At 40.8% G+C, this 22,019-nt stretch overlaps 2 protein-coding genes across 2 annotated transcripts in view; one reads left to right on the top strand and one right to left on the bottom strand.

Annotated features, from left to right (window-relative positions):
* Window positions 1–11: 11 nt before the first annotated feature.
* Window positions 12–9,371, bottom strand: LOC118414162 (nicotinamide/nicotinic acid mononucleotide adenylyltransferase 3-like). The gene is made up of 9 exons (XM_035818013.1): window positions 9,039–9,371; window positions 7,000–7,088; window positions 6,388–6,455; window positions 4,422–4,591; window positions 3,942–3,995; window positions 3,589–3,668; window positions 2,297–2,398; window positions 1,803–1,861; window positions 12–1,075 (listed from the first exon to the last, which is right to left on the bottom strand). The coding sequence occupies exons 1-9, from the start codon at window positions 9,169–9,171 to the stop codon at window positions 937–939; spliced, it is 894 nt and encodes a 297-aa protein (XP_035673906.1). The 5' UTR covers window positions 9,172–9,371; the 3' UTR covers window positions 12–936.
* A 10,966-nt stretch (window positions 9,372–20,337) lies between these two features.
* Window positions 20,338–22,019, top strand: part of LOC118415016 (tyrosine-protein kinase receptor UFO-like) — a 5,356-nt gene continuing 3,674 nt past the window's right edge. Inside the window, exon 1 of the mRNA XM_035819386.1 lies at window positions 20,338–20,735. The gene's annotated coding sequence lies outside the window, so the exon portion shown is untranslated. The remainder of the gene's footprint in view (window positions 20,736–22,019) is intronic.

Raw genomic sequence — 22,019 nt, 5'->3', positions numbered from 1 at the left:
TGCTCTGTATACATCTATGTTATTAATGCAGGCAAGGAGGTTATGATACAGCCAACACAGACATCCACGTCATTTTTAGTTCTACTGCATACATTTGTATACTTCAACTACAAGAAACTGTGAAAGGCAAAAGTTTCCAGATTTGGCAACAATTAACAAATAAGTAGCTTGGAGCAATTGTACATGTTGTTCTGACAAACATGACACTGGTAATGTGTATGATTTCCAGTGTTGCTATTTTTTGTAGATGTAGATGAGCTTGACTTGCCTTTATCTTTGTATCACAGATGTACATGCATACCTTTAGTTATTACATATATGAACTTGTATGTTTGTATATAAATACATTTTGCCACAGATTTGTAGAGAATCTTGCGTAATACTAGTATATTGCACATATGATTTTTTTCCACTTGAAACTACTATAATCAGGAGCAGCATACACGCTACATGGTAATTTTACATGTACTTGCACTTACATGTACTTGTACCTACTGTGCCTTGTTTGAAAACTAGTAGTATTCTCTAGTCTACTAACTACAGAACAAAATATGAGAAGGCAGAAAAGTATTCTAATTGTTTATCAGAAAGTATAGGAACAAACTTGTAGAGTCGATATAAGTTGGATGTCAAAAGTCTTTCTTTTCCATTTAGGACAAAACTCGACTTATCCATCTGAAAATAATTTTTTGAGGCCAGAAAATAACAGACCTTAAGGAAAGGTACATTTGTACAAATGAATGTAAGAGAGATTTATGACTCAAGAAATTCTGTTTGTGTATTATGGAAACGCTACACATTTGGTAAGCATGCCCCCTAACAGTATTGATATACAGCACTGGCAAGTAGAATTCATGCAGTAGTGCTATGGATAGATGCAACCTTTATGTCTATACTTGATCCTAGTGTTGTAAAGCCAGTGGGTAGACTTCACAGCTACAGGCTGGTCTCATACTTGGATGCACTTCTGATCAAGATATCATTGTCGTTTGTGAAGAGACCATTTTTCTTGATGTAATCAATGACTGGATCTGGAATCAGGTACTTCACACTCTGGTGTCGCCTCAAGGCTCGTCTGTGGGGGTGAAAGGGTGTAAGGGTTACACTTGTCATGTTTATTTTGAACCCTAAATATCTGCTAATGTCATTCAACATCTCATTGTTTTTATATGGTAGATCTATACACTTAAAAGTTTACTGGTAAAACTTGCATGCTAAGTTAAAAACTAGAATGTTTGAAGCTACGATTTGAATTGCAGATACAAATACAAAATGTTATTTGTGTTCAGAGTCAGGTTGAAAATGCAAGTCTTACCGGCACATCATTAACCTGCCTAATATTGATTTTTGTAAATAATAATGATTTTACCACAGAATTTGTTGTCATCTTGCTGATTGAATGCAGTGATACTTGAGTGGAAAGTCTTCTGAAAGCTGGTCATGTGTAACATATCTACACAATGAACAAAAATCTTTAAGGTACTAATTTTTGTGAGACTAGTTGTATTTTGTAGGTTTTTATCACAAGCTGTATTAGAGAGTACAATGAATGGTTGACAGACTACAGTTATGAAGGTTAGACATCCCGGTAAACAATATTTAAATACAATTCAATCTCTACAACTCGATAAAAAATGGAGATTTACTTCCGGGCTTTCGAGTGACATCCATCACTCTTCTTCAGCATCATTAGAATGAAATGGCAGAACAGTTGATTTTAGTGATGCTGAAGAAGAGTGATGGTTGTCACTCAAAACATCCGGAAGTAAATCTCTTTGCCCCCTTCCCACATACAGACTTACCTGATCCTGGTGGAGCTGATCTCATTCTGGATCCACTCAGTCACAATCAGGATGTTGTTCTGTGTTTGGAGGGAAACAAAAAAGTCATCAACTGGATTATTAACAATGTCATGTAGATAGGACGATGTAAAATGGTTTCTTGGCCTTTTGCAAACTGAACTGTCAAAATAATGGTGTACAGGATGGAGAAACTTGGTGCAGATTATCTGTTAGCAAACTGTTGGAGACCTCTTGCCTCCAAATTCTAAAATATATACATGTAGTCCTTCTAATACAACAGATATTCAGATTGGTAAATTTGCACATGATGAGATGATTTCTTTTTTAATGCCACTTATGGCTGTGAAAAGTGTAAGAAACAGTTTGCCTTGGCTTTGTTGGATCAGAAAATCAGAGGAAGAAAGAAAGCCTGTACCTACTGAGTGTACTGACTGATTTTTTAGGAACATACTCGGAAACACAATGTTCATTTTCCCATGCCTAATTACACATACCTCGTACTCGGACAGCACGTCTGACTCATACACAAACTTCTGTGGGTTGGTGCCAGCTCTGGACACGCAAACAATCCCAAACTTGCCAACAATTTCTCGGATCTGTAAACAAATGAAAGTACAATTACAATGAAGTGTCATCCTCACAATCTAAGATGGTAGGGAAGTAAAGTCTGATGTCTGTTTCACTGAGAACTTGACTTGGATAAGGTATCTTATTAATCTCTGCTAATAGGATCTGTCAAGATGTGCTGACATGGTCCAGAGAAGCAGGGTCCATAAAACCTAATTATATGGGGCAGGATGTTGGCTGGATGCCCTAATGGGGCTAATATTATGTACCAGCTTTAGTCAATGTTGTGGTTATATAAGGGAAAATTTTGTTTAGACCAATATGGGTTGGATGGCATTTCAGTACCTCAGAAGTTGCTGCCTAACTACTTCTTGTGTTTTGAGTAAGTGCTGGAAGAAAGATTGGTCAGATATATTTCAGCACTAATACTTGTGATATTTATGCTAGTGTCTCAAAGGAGTGAACTCTATTGCCATTATATATCAACAAGAAATTCAACTGCAAGGAATATTCTTTTTCTGGTAGAGACCAGTAGGAATAATCTAGAAATGTGTGCTTGCCTTGTGAGGTATGTTAGTCAAATTGGCAATGTTCCATCTTGATACTATTTTATAGTCGTGTTGTCATTCATGACATTAGATGGCATTTCAGCACCAAGGACAAAGTAATATGCCATGACAAATGCCATGTCCAGGATTGAATGTATAACCTCTCTTAAGATCCTAAAACAGGAATTTAACAAGTAATCCATTTCTGCTAAGCTACTGAAAAATGCAAGTGTTGGAAAATTGAGTCAGACACTCATTAATTATTCAACCAAACCATTTCCCATGTAGAGTCAATAAATCATAGATCAGTTTATAAGTTGTTTTTTGTTACAAGGGACAGAAGACCAATAACATGGATTGCAGATCTTGATTTAATACATATTCAATCATTTACATGCACCTCTATGCACTGATGGGCACATTGTATTTGAGAGTAAATGCCATGATTTCTGACATTAGATTGACATGTAGATATTCAAGAAACACCATTTACAATTTAGTCTCTTTCACATATCTGTTACTTAAAAAGATGTACTTTTATAGTTCATTGACACATTCCATCTATGTATTTCTTGTATCTTGGATCACATGTAAGATAACAGAAAGGAGGTATAATTCCTTCAGGAGAAAGTGTTTGTGACATCTGACAACAAACTCAATGTTAAACTCACATCGGCATCTCTCCACAGACCATGTGTCCCGAACGACTCCAGAAGATCTGACCCACATAACAGCTTCAACTCTATATACCCTGGAAAAAAAAACACATTTCAAGATACAAAACATAACAACAACAGTAAGCCAGTCAGACCACTTCCAGCTTAAACTGGTATCTCGCATGACTGCACCAAAATACATTGGCATTCTTAAAGTAGGTGCAATCCAGCAAGATGCCTGCTGTATTTGTTGACCTTACAACTTACAATGATGCCAGTGAGTTTGCCAAGCTTTGCACTATCTTGAGAGACCCAGGTCAATTGATTGGCATGACTATAACAACACATGACTATTGTTTAGTCCTCACCTGCATTATTCCTTGAGTTGATCTCTTCCACCTCATTTTCATTTGCAATGTCCTCTGTAAATTGTAAGAACAAAGATCACTTTTTAAAATCATCTTCATAAGGTGTTCTAGGTTAAAAATTCAGATCTATAATTGAAATCGTCCAAAGAATTACCATGTCTTTAAACAGTTTAGAGGAACAATTGTCTAAAACTTACAGAACAGATGAGAACATCAAGAAAATATCTCACTTTCTGATTTTTGATATCATTGATAGATCAGTTGCCTTCAAATGCATTGCAAAATTGTATTTTGAAGAAGGAAACTTATTGATTAAACCTGACTCAAAGACAAGATTGGCCTTAGGTTGTTATTGAAGACACTCTGACATTAGCACTTGAAAAATATGTCGATGAAGGTTAAACAGCCAACCTTTTTGGTGACTTCTCTAAAATCATTAGTTTATCTTCATGCTGCTTCATGTTTACACATGCCACCCACCCACACTACTCTGGCTGCAGCTGCGTGTCCGTGTGTTGAGTTTGCGTTTCTTGGCTTTGCTGGGGGTCTCCATGAGCCCGTGCTGCTGCTCCTCCAGCTTGGCCTTGTGATGTCTCATGACCTTGACTGTCTGTAACCACTGGTCCTGTTGGCTCTCCCAGGGGTCAACTCTGTTATAGCAGGGGACAGGATATGTCATTGTGAATTGCAATATTTTGAAATGTTTTTATGTGCACAGTTGTCGTGGTGTCCCCAAACTTAGAGCCACCACAATAATTGTTATTGTCTTCTGCCTGCCTACCTCCTTGTCTGAACACTACATTTTTTTTTGTTTCATTTGGATTTCGATTAGTGATATATTGTACCACTATTCTTCCTGGAGTCTGTAAGAATTCATAAAATTATACATACTGTACATTGTACAGATAATGTACAACTAGTATGATGATATGTTGGAGGAACCTGTTATAGTGAATATGCATGTGAGAACCACATGTGCATCGGTGTCACCTAAAGTGTGTGTTACTTGGTGCAATTTCCTGATACCAGCCCTATAGCCATCAAAGAGTCAGGAATATTCCAATGAAAATATCTGTGGATCATGTCAATCTGACAATTTTTAAAGAAACAGTGGACAAAGATGGTAGGTACCAAAATATGTTGTACTAGGGTATGGACAGGCATTTCAAAAGCGAAAAGATGCATGATCTGAAAAATTGAAAGTTATGTACATGTATCTATCTCATACAAAATCTAGCTTATGTGTAGGTTGCGACACAACAGACAGGTTTGTCTGATTGACAACGCCCAGAATCTAATCATGAATCAGCCTTACCACCATGATGGATTAGCTCTGGGGTAAATGTGCATTTCCTTAATGAGGTGCTGCTGGTATTAGATTATTTTTTGAAATCAGTTCCTTCCACTGGATTGACCAATTTGGTCTCGCTTGGCCAAAACAATCCTGTCCCTTGTTTGCATTTTTACTGTGGTTTCTCAATTTTAGCATTTCAGTTTAAACATATAACTATAAGCAATGTTAACAAAGAATGACTATGTATGGTGTGGTTTCATATGATATAAGTTTGTATATCATGTGATACAATGTACATCTGTAATAATACTACAATCTAGCCTTGTCTAGTCTAGTCTTATCAATCTACTCAGTCTAGTCTTGGGGCAATATCATAACATCTTTACTGTCAGAGTTGAACCACGAGGTTTGTGATATTCATCTGTAAAAGGTATGTTTCAATGCACTGTAGTCATTGTTGATAATGCCTTTATGATTTTTCATGTATAATTCTTGCAATACACTAAATATTAAAATGCGCATTAACAGTTCTACTGTGGTTGCTACTGCTATGTCTGATTGAAATTGAAAGTACGTGTATAAGATCCATGCCTGATTTCCCAAAGCACTCCCTAGTCATGCCACTATAATTCAAGGATCACATTAGCCCTTTCCCTAGAGACCATACATGTATATTTGGCTATCTGCCATTTAGTCCACTACATCCCCTCCATGCATAAAAAAGCTTAAGGATCAAAACAGCTCCCAAACTTCTCATCCCTAAAGTGCACAGCAAGTTGTTAGTAGTGAAACCTTTTAAGAGAAGGCACAATGTAATTGTTAAATAGAACTTCAAATACATCATGTAGCATCCATTTTGGGAACTGTAGTGCCGTACAGTAAAAGGGGTTGGACAAAAGGTTATTCATTCTTCTTACTCATTTTGACTATCCTTACACATCTTGATAGATGTTTGCAGCACAGAATCAGTAACTGAAACATCAGATGAATGCAAAGTAACTCAGCATAAGAATGAGTGTCTGTAGCAGGACAAAACCTTAACCCTTAGAATGCAGTTTAGTATCAGTACCAATTTTGGAGGTGCAGACCAATTCATATACATGCATATACATGTAGGTTTAAGTATAGAGGTGTCGTAGCCTTTCTTCTCACCTGATCCAATCTGAAGACTGTACTGCCAGGTTGCACATAGCTAGACGATGGTTGGCAGGGAGAAGACCCTGTACAAGTGGAAACACATGCACAGTATATCATTTTGTTGCACCAAACTTCTATGCATTTGTCTTTTTTGTCGATACGTACCTCCCCAGTAGAAGGAGAAAGGAACGTGTGGTGTTCTTCAGATCTATTAAGTATAAAACAAATAGATATAGAGACTCACCTGTTCCATACCTGACAAGGTTACTTAACGATGATATGTGATGCAGATGCTTATATACTTTAGAATTCTTTAAGCTTTTAAGACCTGTATTATATATTGCAATTTCCCTCATTGAGATATCTTTTGTCAACAAAGTAGTTGGTGTTTTGCTGGATACTTCAGTTGTTTTTATCCATGGGTTAGTTTTTTTTAATGTGTATCAGATTTTAATGGATGAAGATTTCTAATATACATAGCCTGTAAGTGATACGTAATTCAGCCTCCCCGGCTGTGATGTATTAACGAAATAAACCATTCATTCATACCATTCCTTCATACATACATACATACATGCAAGTTTGCAGTTCTGTAGTACAGTAGTGATATGACTTCACCCCACTCACCTGTTTGGCATATCCATCATTAACAGGAGAGATGATGCCTTGGATGACAATGTACTTTCCCGACTTTTCCAAGAAATCTTTTGCAATTTCTGTAAAGTGCGCAGACACATATATTATAAAAAGCATACAACCATGACTGTATGATGCTAGATTAGAACATATGTTTGAGTTTCAAACAATGAATGGTTAAATTTTCTGGTAGAATAGTTTTTATAATGTGCAGTTATTACACCTATCTAAATGTAACGGGGGCCGCCCTAAGATGGTTCCAGTCGTAAGACGGTACGGATTTTTTGCTGATCTTATTATCCATAAGTACACCGTGTTTGTTGCCACTAACTATGCTGATTACAAAGGTAAATAAACCAGGCCCATGCACACAGCTTTAATTTGCATTCCAAGTATACTTTAACATATTTACTTCATTTTTTTTTTAACAGAATTCTAACAGTAATGTTGACAGTGCTGAATCACTGCGGTCACCGGCCTCTGCGTATTGGCGGCTCGTGTCGCTAACTATAGGAACTCTTCCAAGCAGTCACACAACTGCCATTATTCAAATAAATAAAGCTCCATAAAACACTATGAATATGGGTCTTCAAATGTTTGTTGAGTAGAAAAGCAACCAAAAGGAAGCGACATAAACATTGCCACCATTGTACTCCCAAGGGAGTGTGGCCGTGTAGGTGGCAGACTGGAGAACGCTCCAAAGATTTATTTGACTGCAACAAATGATTCGTGCTGTCTATGAAAATAAGACTTGATAGAGAGATGTAGATGATATTTTCATATAATCAGGCAGAGTTTTGTTGATGTTGGCGGTGTCGTTTTTTCGTAATGTTTTTTTTTAGTCGGGCATTCACAATCAGTGCATTCAGCCCATTGCCCGTAAAAACATCAACTGGATTGTTCTAGGTACAGCCTTCCTCATGTGAGACAAGAAGTACATACTGTCACGATTTTACTGTCAAAAGAAAGCTAAAATATCATACTGTTAATTTTTTTCTGTGTACTTAAATTTACCACTTACTTCTGAAGAGAGCAAAATTTAAAAAAAAGCGTACCAAGTTAGGCACACTGTCCAGCGTAGCACAAAATTGGAAGGTTACATACACGAAATTGTCTCACAGTGTTTGCCGCTTGTAACACGCAGCGCGAAAGGTTCATGAACCACATGAATTAATTTCTTATTCAAGTATGTTGTTCAAATCTATGTGTAAAAAATTCAGTCATCAAAATTTGACCACTCTCAGACAACTAGCGATGGAGCGCCATGAGTTTGAGCGCAAGAAAAAGCGTACCGTGTTGGGGCACCTCCCGTTAACAGTAGAACAGAAACAAATTTTGAGTAGATGATTTTCTATAAATGACAATGCACACAATGTTTTGCTTTAAAAAAATCACATTTTTGCTGAATGACAAAACATCTTATTTCTGAGTAACACATTTTATACACCACGTTATGTTTGCAAATCTCTCAGCCTAAGAGCATTTAGGTCATTGCATGGTCCTCTACAGGATGGGATAACAATGCATTTTACAAAATGTATATTACATTTATTTTAACAGGACTATAGATAGTATCGATATTGCCAATGTCAACGGTAGGACAGGAAGCACAGGAATACCACAGGAGTACCAGTAAATAGGAACACCGTGGTAATAGCTAGCTTCGGCATTTCGCCAATGTTGACATGCAAAATGCGTAATCAACGAACGCTATGTCAAACCAGTGTTGTGCAATCTTTGATGCTGCAACCGTTTCAAATTATTCTTTGTGATAATACTACCATAGTTTCTCATAAACGAAGTCACTGTTGGCTGCCTAGGTAAACTATAAATAATAACACATTAAAATGATTTTTGTAAAGACCAAAACCCCGGTACCTTACGGTATAAGTGACGTAGCACTGCCCTGGAAACACCGGCCGTTCTGTTTTCCAAACGCGAATGTTTTGAGCACTGCCTAATACAAATGTACCTCACTACACACACAATGCAGTCGTTGGAACTATGGAAATGCTGTTGTATATACGTACCAAACATACGGAGGTGCATGTTGGTGATGGGGTTGAAGGAACCACAGGCCAGCAGGACCACTGGGGTTTTATGTCGCAGTCCATTCACCGCCATCTTGAAAATGTCGTCTGTGATTTTTTGAGCAGACGACATTTTCTAAAAAGCTTGGGACGTCGCTCTCCTTGTGATAGTTTTCCTTCTCTCAAGACTGTAGAAAACTAGCCGTTATTGTCACTGTAGGATTCAAAGGCTCAAGAGCATGCCGGAGCCGCGTACGCCCCACGGCTCTGATGTTATGTATGCTACACGATGGGTGGAAGGTCATTTGATAAACATAAGGCTAGTTCAAATAACTATGCTGTATAACGGTATGATGTGTATGTACTTGACAATACCAACCAATCTGAACCCAGCACAAAATGTTTGAAAACTTGAATCGGTCGATCATACCTTCGTTGATATCTTGTCGATTTCATTGTATTATAAATCACAGGAAACATTATTTCCCTTTCAAATGACATTCCCCTTGTTATGCTCGCACAGTAAATGGCAGATTACGGGGCTGTTTTATAGGTCGCCAAAATAGGTTCCGAATTCTTCTCACATTTTTTCACATTTTTCAATAAATATCTTATGTTAATGGTTACGAATGTGCTCAAATCAATAAGTATTTACTTCGTCTTCGTTCCTGATGTCTCCGGCAGTAGCTAAATCCTGCCCATGGAACGTTGGTCGTGTGGATAGCTTTCAGCACCAAGGAGAGGTTTGCCACACGTTCTGCAGACAGTGTTCAGCACCAAGGACAGGCCTATGTGTTGACTATGCATTGGCTTTAAAATGGTAGGTGTGTTCATTGACGATCGTTTCTGTCCTGCCAGTGTTAGTGATTTGAATTATATCTTACGGTGTGAGGAAAGCCAATATAAGTTTAAAACACTGAAATTCAACATATTGCTAATCAGATATCAGGCATCGGGCACTCCTAGCGATGTTCACAGGAACTGAATCTAATCCCTAATCTGTAATCATTAATATTTCTATGTAATATGTGCAGTTCAACATATGAGTCCAATAAAGAATATATAGTGCATAATCAATTGACGCTGCCTGCTTCTACGTGTGTGACATCACAGCATTGTCCATCTGGGCATCATTTTCAATTGAAATAAAACCTTATAATATAGCAGTCTGGTCTCTGGGCTAACATCTTGAAAAAGTGACCAGTGATAGTCACCCTACATGTTAATCCTTCTTTAATGTTGGTAAATCTCAATAAATGGATATCTTTGATTTGCAAAATTGCGGTGTCAAAACGTTCCCGCCACAGATTTGCCTGAACTTGATAAAACTCAACGCAGGTGTTCAGTTTTGAGTACGCATATTCGTGGAAATAAAGATACTTAGTAACGTCACGGGGGATTATGAATAGTTTCAAACACGTCACTGCCGTTTTCAATTTCACATGTTTTTCTCCGCAAGCTGGGTGATATTGGCTCAGAACTTCAGTGGGCCTTCCACACTTCACAACAGTATGCTTGGGTAGAGAGATCAGCCATCAGATAACGCACGGGTCCTGCTTGAGACCAAGGTAAGATTTATTTACTACAGGGCATTACGGCCATAGTATGTGTTTTATTTAGCTTTTGCTGATAAAAAGCAATGACATGTGGACATGTATTGGCTATACTGTAAAATTGATGCCCAGTGCAGTGTAACTCCTTTGTGTGTTCATTTGGAAAGCTAGAAAAATCGCCATAAAACGGCAGTGCAGTTTCTTGACGTATGTGTGCGTGGTTGAATTAAATTCAGGAGCCTGTTACTTAAATGGTATACACCAGCTTAGGCTTAGGTCCCAATTGCACCGTTGCTTATCAGGGATGTAGCCCCAAATTTGTCCCTTTGGACTGCCGGATATGGGGGGATACTCCTCAGTGTTCCCCTGAGGTAGTTTAGGGCGTCTATTTGTTAGCGGGTCATTTTAAGTCCGACTTAAATGCAACCCAGTACCCGGCCGGGCGCCAGCCCCCAAAGACCCCAGGAACCGCAAGGTGTTCCGCGGAGCCACGTAGGGGCCACGCCCGATAGTACAAGAGAAGCCCGTGAACTACCCGGCATGGCCGCTTTTATAAATTGGGACCTAAGCATTACACAAAGTACATTTTTGTACCTGGCTAGCTGGTTTCAACCGATCAACTATTCTCGGAACTTAATTGTTACGTTTCGTAGGCTGCTTTTCGAATTTCTCGTGTCTTCTCAGGCAACAGCCGCTTTCTAGAGGCAGGTATCACATCCGTGGCTATAATCTCTTCCATACCATCAACGTACGTCAACCTTTATGTTGCAGTGCATTTCTAATAAAGGTTATTGATTGATGGATGGATGGATGGATGGATGGATGGATGGATGGATGGATGGATGGATGGATTTATTCGAGAAGCACAGTATCCAACATTCGCCACTATCATCTGCCTTGAGAGGAATTTTGTAATTTTTAAAAGCTTTTTTTATCTAAAGAATTGCTTGTCAGCGGTGTCGATGGTTTGTATCTTTCCGGATCATATGGATCATTACTTTTATTGCCGGACTCCTCACGCATCGTATTTGTAGCGATTATTGTCCCATAGATGTTACCGTTGTTGGTAAAAATTTAGCCCCATTGCCTTTTTTGTCGGGGACGTGAGCTGCTTTCCATTGTGTATATGGAGCCCATCCCTCTCCTTCTACCGCCAACAAGTGTTGCCTGAAGGTCATATCTATCTTTCGTTAACATGCCATTCAAGTTAGCTAATGGCAATCCGTGCAAGTTACTAGCGCCGCCGAACGCTTCAAACTAACCATTGGAAACGGAAGGGTAGAGATGGCAGGAACTACCACTACATAACGGTCTCATCAATATTTTCTGAACAAATGTGTATTTAAGGAATTCATGAATATCCCGACCTTTCATAGCCTCCGTTGCAGACTATGGACCGTGTGTTTTCTATCAAGCTTCTGCTTTCTTAGTACAGATTTTTTTAAATATCGAGGGCCTAGGCGTGCAGCATTAGAAACGATGATTTTGTTGATAATCGCAGATCAGCGCTACCCCATAAAGGAACGCCGGCACATCATAGAAGGTCTCGAAGGACGCTAGACCTTTCACTATACTAATCTTAAGTATATAAGATTGTTGCTTATAGAGACCACATAGCGGGTGATCGAATCGGAGAACCATGAAGTTTGATTGGTGTGGCCTGTGAATGTCCTTCAGGTGTTGTTCTTGCCAGAACAGATGATATTCACGCCAGCAAGAACCTTCAAAACACCATCTGTTGTTGACGAATGAGAACTCCGGTTACATATGAAACAGATGCCGCTACTAAGTCTATTACGGAAATTGCAAAATGACTCACAATAATACAATAATCTACTGTAATGTAGTAATATAACATGCCACAAAAGGCTGCAGTATTGCGCACTTGGAATTTAGTTACTGATATTTAAGAATCAGAAATCACACATAACGTTTGAGGAAGCCATTACTGGTAATTGCAGATATAGGAACGGTACCTGGTCACAACTTCAACTACTTGGAATTGTTAAAACCTGATGCTTGTTTCCTTGATTAAAATTTGTCCTACAAATGTTCTTCGACTTTTCTTGACGGGAACACAAGTTTACAAGTGTAATGCATCCTAGTACTGGGAAATAAGTTTTTCCGCTTTCAGTTAACTAATGTTGGTTTTCTTCCTCGGATTTAGCTGAAAGTATCCTTTCGTAATCTTTCCGACCAGCACATTTTTAACATTAGTACTACAACGTATACTTTGGTCACGGAAGCTTGTTGATCTGAAGGGACTACCATCAAATACTGCAGTACCGTACAACAGCAGTTATACCAATTACCACAGTAGGGTTGTAGACGCATTGATGTACAACAGAAAAACATGTGAAGCGCTGTCACCGTGCATGCCCATACCTGCATAATGATTTTATTTTATGAGGTAATTCTGTAGTCTGACACTCTTAAGACAAATTCAACAACGCTTTTATTTCTAAATCATGTTTTGCAGGGGACCTTAGAGGTTTACAACATGCGGCCCACTGCTGCCGGTGGCGCGGCCAGGAGCCTGAGCGGGATTCTGGTCTTGCTTATGGTGAGTCAGATGCAGGCGTCTAAAGGTAGGCACGGGGACTTATCCGATCAGTCATCAGTAGTCTCTATCAGTGAACAACGTCCACTAGAAAATGGTAGAACGTCCTCATTGCTCCAAAACGATAATGCAACCTACTTGTTGAACAACGCAGCAGATCAGCTCAACGATACGTCTACAATCACCGCGAATTTCAGTGGTCAACATCCAGATGTTCCAGATGACAACGCCGGGCGTCAAGTCACCGCTCACCCGACCCCCATTGATGACGGCACCGATGTGACCATCCTGTCACCATCTGAGAGAAGTCCCTGGAATGAAGCAGGGTCAGACCTCGCTCTTTCTCGCCAGGATCCATGTCAGAAAGACAACTGTACCGGACGATGTGGTTCGTGGAAAAACACGCACACGTGCCAGTGTGACGTTTCCTGTCGGACCTTCAGCGACTGCTGCGACGATTATGAAGACGTTTGCAGACACCAAGAGAGCGCCGCCCGTACAAATGTGACTACAGTAGAACGAGTCATCAACACATATTCATGTCAGTGGCGATGTAACGACGACGTTCCGGCTCATGGAGCTCTGTGCTTTTGCAATGCTAGTTGTTTGGACATGGGAAACTGTTGTGAAGACTATCAAGAAGTTTGTGTGAAGAGAGACCCTGATGTTTGGACCGGTCGACAGTTAATGGAGGGAGAACCACTTCAGTGCATAGCCATCGAACCTCCAAATATGTACAACATTCACAACTATTACTGGATGGTGGCAAGTTGTCCTACAAGCTTCCCCAGAAACAAAGTACGGATGTTGTGTGAAGAGAAGCGAAGTTTTGATGAAGACCCTCTCGTGCACCAGCCAATACTGTCTACGACATCGTCAGGACGTACATCATACAAAAACGTGTTCTGTGCCGTCTGCAACAACGCAACCTCGTTGATGGGGTGGAAAGCTGTCGCCAACTGTAGACGTTTTGTACCAAGCTTCAAGAAAGCACTGAGGAGCGATAGATGTTCCGTAGAGTTCCAGGAACCAAAAGAGTCGAAAGCAAGAAAGTGCTTCCCTGCCACGTCACTCTCGTCCATATCTCCCTCTTGTGAGCATGCAGAGAAGTGCAAAGGAGCTCCAGTACCGGTCGTACATGTAGACGTGATGAGGAAATCGTTTCGCTCATTTCGCAACATCTTCTGCGCAAAGTGCACTCTCGGAGATTTGTTCAACCAAGAAGTCGTCTGTGACGCCGACATAAAAAATATTGATATATTTATAAGTTCCCTAGCATTGATCATTGACTACTCAGAAGTTTCCAAAACAGTCGTTACAAAAAAAGTCACGTTCCACTCACAAACGGAAATATTTCCTTGCCCACCCGGAGAAATTTTTGATCCCTTTTTGGAAATCTGCCGCAAAGTAGTCCATGTTCCCCCCAGCGGGCTGCTACCGGCCGACACGACTTCAGAGGAAGAAGAGAAGAGGGGCTTTCAACTCCCTCCGATATTCCCTCCGTTGACACCCTGCTACTCTAGTAATAAACAGTGCAAAGGTCTAGTCACGACTCTGACACCATGGCATGTGTCTGGTAACCGTATGCCTTTGACAACAGAAACAGTTCTCGATAGACCCCAACCAAAGGTGTCCGTCGATAGTCTGACGGAACTTCCACGAGTTGTGACCGCCGGCTGGGCCCAAAGTAGTTCGGTCACAGCTGAAGGTCGTCATCCAACCTTCCCCACATCCACAGTACTCAGCGACACCACCCCTTTGCTGTTCAAGCATGTGCGCACATCATATGATGGCCAGGCAAACCTGACGAATGGACTGGCCTCGACGTTGAGTCCCACCACAGTTGCAGAGGAGACTTCTTTCAACTTGAAGGAAAGTACCTTTGTCGCCATGCACTCCAGCTCGTACGCATTGGTTGTCATCTTCCTCATTTTCATGGCCACGCGCAAGTGTGGACGGCACCTACCCAGAAACGTGTTAGAGATAAATTTGATTGTGGCCTTAGCAATCAACCAAACCAGCCATTTCATCGTCAAGATTGTACCAGGACTGATGACCAGTAAGGTAGTCGCCGTGGGTTCGCTTCACCTGTTGCTTGTCTGCGAACTCTGCACATCCGCTGTCATTCGCCATCTCCATGCCTTAGCTAGTAACAAACCAAAGAACAGCAGAAACCGCGCCAGAGAAGTAGGCTACATCCTAACCTGCTGGTTCTGCCCTGGAACTCTCATGCTTTTGAACCTTGGCAATGGTATCCGCTACACACCGGTGGCTGGGTGTCTCTGGGTGTACCAGATATCACCACCAGTGTGGGCCGTTCTCGCAATGATACCAGCCGCTAAGCTGTACTACTTCCTTCGCCTCATCTGCGCCTGTGTGCGACACACGTGTCGGCCCTCCATTCCCGTGCTCGTAGAGGCGACCTGTCTGTTTTCCGTCTCCGCGTTGGTCAGCTCGCTTGTGGTGGTGACGAGTCTTCTCCCGACACCTCTCGCGCTGTCTGCCCTGTCGGCAGTGCTCCCTTTGTCCTCGGGCACGGCGGCACTTGTGGTTATCATCTGTCGTTCGGTGGCACCTCCCTCGGATTCCACCTCCCCTGACGTGGACACAGAGATACCGAACACAAACCGTGAACACAAACACTGTTGTCCTGCTTAGCGTCAAGCGCCTTGACGACATCAATGGTTGATATGGGGTGTGTGGCAGGTCAGTTCGCATCCCCATTTAGGTTGCAGTGGAAGTAGGCAGTATGACGCTTTAGAGACTGTAAACAGCTTTACATAAGTCTCCAAGCAGACGTATGAGCTGGACGACAAAAGAGGAGAATTTGGCCAAATTTGGACAAATAAGTTACCATGGGATCTCAGTCAGTCTTTTGCAGTCTATCCAGCTCACGCCGGCCTGCCAGTTCACTCCTAGGCCAATTAAATCTTACTAGACTTTTATTCCTAACTTGGCCAAAGTCCCCTATTACTAGGCGGGAGTCTGGTAGAGACTAGCCCTTTACATGCGGACTTGATTGTTCCATTAGGTTTGGGCAGTTCGAAGAAAGATCATGAAAATGTCCCACTGATATCCAGAAGGTTTGCTTTCTTTGTCGGGTAAAGGTATAAATGTAACTTTCTAGATATCTACTCAAGAGGAATAAGTACTCAAGAACTGATGTCTTTCTTGTTGCAATGTTTCTATATCCAAGGTGATGTCTTTCTTGTTGCAATGTTTCTATATCCAAGGCCCCAGATGTTGCAGTGTTTATTACGTCTGATATGGAGATCAAGGCGACCTTTTGGTGTGTTTGTTACAAGTGGCGTTTGAAGTACAATTTGCAATACATGTGTGTACATTCATTGACAAGCAGCGCTGGTATCATCACAAAGCTTAAGTCTTTACGTAGCCTGTAAAAAATGAAAGCTAATAGTGCGTGCCTAGCTATTGTGATGTCTACTTGACGTTAGACACAATTGTTGTCTTATCTATTTCGCACGCCAGATTCATAGATCTGAAAACAGACAAGAACTTTATAGAGCACGACAGGTTCCATTTCAGTCAATAAAGCATGTCACATGATATCTGTCTATTTATCCATCCATCTATTACTAGAAGTCTTTTAACAACAAATACATTAGGCGTTGACACATTTTAGCCAACTCGAGAACGTGTCATTCTGGTGTATTCAGTTCTCATGTCCTATGTATTGAGGATTATCAGATTATTCAGTTCTTAGTTATCGATGTTTAGAATAGGCATGATAGATCAGTGGTGCTCATTGAAAGAACATTGATTTCCTGATAGACGAACTTGCCTGACAGCCGTTACTTGTCTGTGGGCCTGTGTTGTTCAGTGCCAGCTGTCAGGTAGACAAAAATATCCGCGCCTTGATCGGTTGTTTTACGAGTGATTCCACGTAGCATGCTAATACGCAAAACTAGGACTGGGTGCAAGAACATTACGCCATGTTTTCAAACAATCATAAATGTACTGGCACAGCTCTTGGATGCCGTTATCGCCAGGTCTTAGCTTGTGATCAAATAACACGACTCAACAGTCCGTACACAGCCTGGCTGGTGATGTTTGAACCTCTAACACTCTAAATTCCACAGGGACGGCGACCTCGCTGTGACTGCTCTGCGACAGAGCGCTCAGCGAATCTTATATACATGTATTGAAAAAACACATAATCTTTTTGTTTTTTTGTTGTCTTTTCAGCCATACGTTTAGAATTTGTATGATATTCTAATCATAACGACAAAGATTGCACAAACCCAATTCAGGTCGCAGCTAGGTCGCAGGGCAATCGCCGTCATGATAATGATGATGATGATCGATCAAGTGGAATGGGAGCCTTAGCGCGCCACTGTCGGTGTTCATAACTTAAAAATCAACGAATTTCACAAAATCACCATATGGAATAGTAGGATGGAACTTTTATTTCCACTTTCTATTCAAGCAGGATCGATGTCACACATACGTGGCCAACACTTCATCTCCTGACTTCTCCATTCCATTTGGTTATAAACCAACAATACTGTTACACATGTGATACTGGGAGAGTTTTGAATGAATCAACAGCTGCAGATTCTATTCTAGCCGTCGTAGCCTTAAAAGCATGATTATGATTCAGGAAACAAACTAACCTACTAACTACCTGTCCCTCAATCCGGTCAAACATGTATCTTCATGAATACACCAGGCACAGATATTAGGACAATGTGTCAATCTATAGAGAACTGCAAATATAGGATCGAATGTAGCATGCTGCACGACAGCCCGCTTTGCCGCTTATCAGTGTAGGTGCTACTCCCCACATCGTGCCGATGTTGTTGGCTACGAGTGGTGCTTGTCAGTTTAGACCGACTGGGCCTTGTGAGTGGGACCCCGCATGATCTACTATCACATACTCACACCTGTGGAAGGACAGACATGAACGTTACTTCGTCAGAAATAATGTCGACATCAAAAAACAACAACAACAACAACAACAAGCAAATGCGACTCGCGACAGGCTTAATCAACATCATGGCAACCCAAGTACAATACTATCCATAGGTTCGCGGTCTCACCCAGAAATACATTTGTACATTTAATTTCATTGCCTTACAAACGCTTTAGCACAGCAAAATGTGCTCTTATACAAGCATGCTTGCTATGTGGTGACACGCTTATTACAACTTAACTATCCTAGTAACACTACAGGTTCACCTGCTGTGTCCGTCCTTGCCGCGCTCACAGATCCCAAACCTTCCGTTCGATGCTGGGCAGCAGAACGTCCCGATCTTGCACGGCTCATTGTGGGGCGTGCAGCCGGCATTTATAGCTTCCTCCACCCAGTTCTGGTCGTGCACGTCGGCTCTCTTTACCTTCCGTGCGATCTTGGAACCGGGGGTTTTGTTACGCTTCTGTACGGTTTAAAACATTTGTGAACATTTCAAATTTCGAAACATACAATGTATGGACATTGCCCATGAATACTTGACTCGCTGAGATCCAAGACGCCAAAAGACGCAAGTCAACAAGCACCTTCGGTTACTACCTACGGACACGGCTTGTGTCGCTATCAACAGATAAGCGCAGATCATGCTGTTTATAAAACCACTGGAGTTTGAATTTAATTCGAAAAATGAGTTTGTGTATCCTTACCACAAACTTCCAGGCATTTCCCAAGGACACTGAGAGGATGAATGTGAAGAAAAGGAAGGCAGCCATCTTGTGCGCCATCGTGTGATATCGTCTGCGAACAAAGTTAACAAAACAATAACTGTAAACGACGTTTAAATTGCTACTAGGTCCACGAGATTAATTCTGATTCTACCTGCTGACCTTTTTATACAGAAGCTTTATCAGACTTAACTTTAAAATTTCTATTCTTGAGACATCGGTCAAAACGTTTCTTTTGAAATCAGACTGCTTCCAACTAAGATATGCAGTAGACTTATTTTGTGGCGCCGACTGATATCTTTTGAATTGGCTTCAATAATCAGATTATGAAAGGTGTTAACATGGTTACTTACTTTTGACAGTAAACTGAAGATTGGTCAGAAGTGAGTGGTGTTTGTATCTGGTGTAGAGAGGCGCCCAGTTACCGGTGATGAACACGCAAAGTCTGTACGTTGTCTACCGTCGCTCCGGCACTACAACAGTGACAAACACGTAGACACGGACTTGTTTAGTTGTTCATTGGTAACAGATGTCCCGGGTCAGTTGTAGACTTCACATAACACAAAAGCATGATTGACCTATTTACACAATTTTATGTCCTATGGCTCATATCTCTTTGACTGCAACATAATGCAGACAACATTATCGATCGCCCCATTTCTACTGTGGAAAACTATACCCGAGTATTGAAAGAAAGCTACAAACACCTGTCACTTCAGGAAAATCTTTATTGACACGACAAAAGTACGGCCACTTTCGTAAGGTCTATAACAACTTCTTACAGTTGACCAGTTATACCATTGATCAGTTCACGCCTACGTCTACTATCTCACATGTCAATGGGATTTGCCCACTTGATCAGAACCGGTGGTGGATTAATATCGTTTAATAGTTGAATGTCTAAAATATCATGATATGGGTAACATATGAAGTTTGTGTTCTCTTCTCATTGATTACCTCCATGAAATGTCATGGAGGTTATATTTTACCCTGCGTTTGTGTGTGTGTGTGTGTCTGTCTGTCTGTCTGTCTGTCTGTCTGTCTATCTAATTTTGGAACTGCAGGGGTATTTTTGTCAAGACATTGCAAAGAAGATAACTGCAGAGAGGAAAGATGGATTTCCATCATTTTAGGCATGCAGGTAGCTTAGGCAAATATGTTCATAATGATATACATTTTATGCAAATGAGGACATTATTTACATAATTAATGAGGAAATTCTATAATTCCATTATTTCAATAACTTGACTTCAATAAATGTAACAAATGTACATTATGATAGATGGAACATAAGCAGATGCCAAATATGCTAATTAGGAACTGATTTGCATAATATATGCGAAAATTGCAATGATAGTTGCTCAATGATTAATGATAGGAATTTCATACTTGACGTGTATGTTAGTCAGTAATGAATATCACCATGCATGAATCATGAAAATGTGCATAAAATTTACAAAAGCTTGAATATTTCATGGAGGTATGAGGTCGCCGAACTCTAGTTTTTCCTCAATGAATGAAAGAAGTAAATATTGATTCAACTACATACTGACATGCCACAATCCCTACATTGTAAACAAAGGAGTGTAAATAAGGAAGTACCTGTACGTGCATATACTTCCCTGTGTGTGTTCACTCGCGGAAACTTCCCCGTTGATTAGTGGATTTGGTACCGCGCTTTCAAAAAAGCATCAAAAACTACATGCGGAATGCATAGAAACCTTGACGACGAGCCTGTCATGATACACGCCAAGTGAATTTTCACCTCTCTGTTTCTACTACCGTATAGTTAGTTTTTTCCGTAATGATTTTCTGGCACTATTTGAAGTGTGGAAGGATACGCTGCTCATACAGACAGTGCATAAGTTTGCGGAAGTGAAACTCTGAACACGGAAAAGGAACACAGCAATCAGCAAATTTGGCAAACAGGTGAGTTATACCAATTTGTCCTTCAGAGCGGCACTAATATTGACTATTTCCAGTTCATTTCTGTATATTGACTTCAATATGAAGAAGTGAGTGAGCTTTTTAGAGGAAAGTTTGACAAAATTCGTCATTTCAAATGGCCAGTTCGCAACAGGTGTTGGCGTTATGGCGCCTGAATATCCGACGAGCCTTTTCGCTAGCCATGCTTGTATCCCGTCTGTAAAACTTCTATACCGATCTCAGCTGATGTAGCCACATTGTCGAGAAGGAAACCGGCAGAGTCGTACGATATATTCCTTGAAATTTATAAATGGTGGGTTTTACTCCTTTTAGTCTGGTACCGGCCCATCGTGAGCTTCCCGTGATCTCCTCGGTGCAGGGCGTGCTGTCCTCCCGCCCTGGTCAATTTGCACATTTCGGGGAAATTTCCACGGAGTGCCACGGGATTCTGTGACTAGAACCTTGCTCACGACGGCAAGGTTATAGATTTAATGATTTATATCAGAAAATCCCCGGTGCTGAAAAAGAATGGGGTTGTGGTTTTGTATGGCACGGCCGTAACGTGTACGTACCGAACCGTAACTGCTATCATAATTTGGCGTATCTTGACGTGTAACGGTACCATACCGTAACGTCTGTTAACATTCTTTTTCTTTTTTTTAGTTTATCCGTTGGGCTTGTATGTGACAATCCCAATAAGAGTCATACAGTTTTCTCTATACTGCCGCAAAAACAGGAAATGACTTGAAATAGAATATACCTGAGTCATTAAAAAACAGAAGTTGGCTGTGTGATTGTTACGCAATGGACTAGTAACGCTTCCGCATTCCTGTGACCCGAATAAACGTGTGTCTTTTCACAGATGTGCCATTTACGTCCATGCACAAACGTGGAGACACTTTTAGACAAGGTATTATCAAATTCAAAGCTGCTACAAAGAGATACTCAGAATACCTTATGTTCCATCAGGACCACTATTGATAATGCAGGCGTGTACTGTGATATTGCAATAGTAACATGATATGTGAAGGGTGAAGTAACCATGAATACAAATGAATGTTGAACAGAACACGTTATGGTTAGTGGCAGCAGAATATTCAGGGTGGAAGTGCCAAATTCTTAAGTCTTGTTTCTCTTAGTAAGTTTCCGCTATAACGAATCCTTGTATGCCTTGAATCTGCATTCGTATATTTTGCAAACAAGCCTGATAATTAGACCCTCGGGCCGCAACTTGGCTGTCTGAGAGAAAGAAATAAACCATTCTGCTACTACTGTTTTGTATGTAAC

Source organism: Branchiostoma floridae, chromosome 4, assembly GCF_000003815.2.
Source record: "Branchiostoma floridae strain S238N-H82 chromosome 4, Bfl_VNyyK, whole genome shotgun sequence".
In the NCBI taxonomy this organism is placed as follows: Eukaryota; Metazoa; Chordata; class Leptocardii; order Amphioxiformes; family Branchiostomatidae; genus Branchiostoma; species Branchiostoma floridae.
Note: the sequence above shows the minus strand (reverse complement) of the source record. Positions and strands in the feature narration are given on the sequence as shown.